A 2,416-nucleotide genomic window follows, 5' to 3' on the forward strand; every position below is an offset into this window, starting at 1 on the left:
GTCATTTCCCTGAGGTTTCTCCTCTAATCAAGCAAACCTAAGCAAATAGGTTGAGAATAACACAGGGGACACACCAGTGGCCAGATTTTACTGAACAAACTTTCACTGATCTGAAGTGATTTTATTATTACACTGAGCAGATTTTGATGATTACCACCCAAAGCCCATACATTTTTGGGATCCTCTTGTAGTCTCGAGTTAATATTGACTATTGAATTCTTTTCTGAATACTGATTACAGTGAAAGTTTGGGAACCACCTTCTAGTAAGGCATACTTAATAAAGAGCTAATTAAACAGTAACACTAATTTTGAGAGACAGGTCAGTGTGGTGAAAAATGTAAAACTCTTGTTCTTTGGTTAAGTATTTATTTACTATGTAAAGCACACAGCACGGTGTTATGTTTGTCTATCAATCTTTTTCCTAATATGTATACACTGGTTTGTACACTTTTTTTTTAAACTTAACTAGGCCTGGGGGCTGAACACAGTAAACAAGTATGCTGCCTGTCTCGTGATTTTACTGTGTTTCTCTCCCAGACGACTCAACTCAACAAACTCAACTCATGACTCACACTGACGTAAAACACAACACGTGTATATCAAGATTTTAATCTTTGTATATTTTATGGTTGTGAGAGAATTCATATGAACCTTAACAGTATCCTATAGACCAGAAACTATGAATTGACTGAATAGCTGTTTCCTGCAGGAAAAAGACAAAATACTGTAGATCCAAAAAACATTAAAAGATCTCCTCTTTCAACACTATTGAATGAATCCTCAGCTGGTGTGTTGTTTCTCTCATATTGATTCCACTGTGTATCATATATAAATAAATACAAAATAATAATAATATCCCATTATGTAACCCTAATGATCTGGGTCCTTACTGTATAGTATCACTATTGTCTCACTATCTGCTTGTTGTAAGTATGGTCTTGAGTTTTGAAGACATACATGACATAAGACATAGAATGAAAAATATGGCATTGCTTCCATAGTATTAGTCCTCTAAAATCTAAAAAAAATCAGAAATATGATTTTCCTTTACTTCAGCCCTTTGGCTGCACTGTGGTTCCCTGTTATTGGCTAGAAGTAATTTGGACATACTATTCCATGTGCTATGGTAAAAAAAACACAACATGCAGACTGTTTCTAACTGGTGATGAATCCTTTAAGACTCTGAACCTGTATTTTTTGCCTTCTTTCCCTACAGTGAATTCTCGCAGCTGCAGCTATGCTGGGGTATTTCTGGTTGAGGGAGCAAAACGGCACTCTCTGAACCTCGACATGGCTCAAAAGGTGTGTCAGCAGCTGCAGAGCACCTTGGCAAGTCAAGAAGAAGTCCATGAGGCCTATAATAATAGCATGCAAACATGCAGGTGAAACCACAAGCTTTTGTTGAATAATTATTTGTTTTAATTGTTGTGTACAAGACTTTTTGTATTACACTTTCTAAAAAAACATTTTAATGCTATGACATATAAAACATGTATATATTTAACAAATTCTCAAAATCTTGCCATGAGTTGGGCCTTTTTACACATTTAAACATTCAGTTCAGTTCTATGGAAATGTTTTCTCCCAGTCAGAATGAAACTACAATGCAATCAACCGAACTTCAGCTTTAAATGCACTTCTTCAATGCACGTCATCAAGAGATGTAAACCAGAAATGAAGAAGAAGGTCTTCCGGTTTTTCAACACAGATACTGTCATGTGGTAGAAACAGTTTAAACAACTAAAACCACCTTCTACTCCTCAATTGCATTTCTCTCTTCTCTGAGCAGAGTGATGTAATGTGTTTAGACCTTGCTGCTTAGAGACAGGCTGGATTCTGTATCAACAAATGTCTCAAGATGTGCTGCAAGTTGTGTCAAAATATGTCCTAATAATAATATTGTTGCGTCCATTTAGGAACGGCTGGACCAGCAATATGAGCATTGCCATCCTCAGACACAGTCAACATGAAAACTGTGCAAAAAACATGACTGGGTTCATCATTAATCCTCGTGTAGATGCTAACGATCTCTATGATGCCTACTGCTATGATGAAACAGGTAGCTACATCCAGGGGAAATAAGTACTTTCAGTGTAGTCCAAAGCTCATACTCAACTTACTTAAATGTCAGTTTGCTTCTCCATTTTGGTAACGTCTACTTTCTGTGCCCCCTAGTTGGGCCGGAGAAGAACTGTTCCGCTGCCTTTCAAAGGAATGAGGACTCAGATACAACAGGTTAGTACAATGTGCCCATTCACCCTCATGTAACTATAATACATGTAGTTCACATTTGTCACCATAAATGAAAGTTTAAACACTAATATACAGTTAACTGGAACCAAAGTTTAAAAATTAGGCAATAACAACACTACAATCTGTTTCCATCAGACCCACTTAACCCTGTAAAGCCCAAAC

The 2,416-nt window shown here is 36.8% G+C and overlaps 1 protein-coding gene across 1 annotated transcript in view; it reads left to right on the plus strand.

Moving 5' to 3' along the window:
* cd44b (CD44 molecule (Indian blood group) b) overlaps window positions 1-2,416 on the plus strand; it is a 12,983-nt gene that overhangs the window by 5,789 nt on the left and 4,778 nt on the right. The window contains exons 2-4 of the mRNA XM_035665626.1: window positions 1,218-1,383; window positions 1,918-2,060; window positions 2,177-2,236. Coding sequence (XP_035521519.1) covers window positions 1,218-1,383; window positions 1,918-2,060; window positions 2,177-2,236 — 369 coding nt within the window. The remainder of the gene's footprint in view (window positions 1-1,217; window positions 1,384-1,917; window positions 2,061-2,176; window positions 2,237-2,416) is intronic.

The sequence above is a fragment of the Morone saxatilis genome, unplaced genomic scaffold, assembly GCF_004916995.1.
Source record: "Morone saxatilis isolate NCDOM2014 unplaced genomic scaffold, NCSU_SB_2.0 Contig2, whole genome shotgun sequence".
NCBI classification, from domain to species: Eukaryota; Metazoa; Chordata; class Actinopteri; family Moronidae; genus Morone; species Morone saxatilis.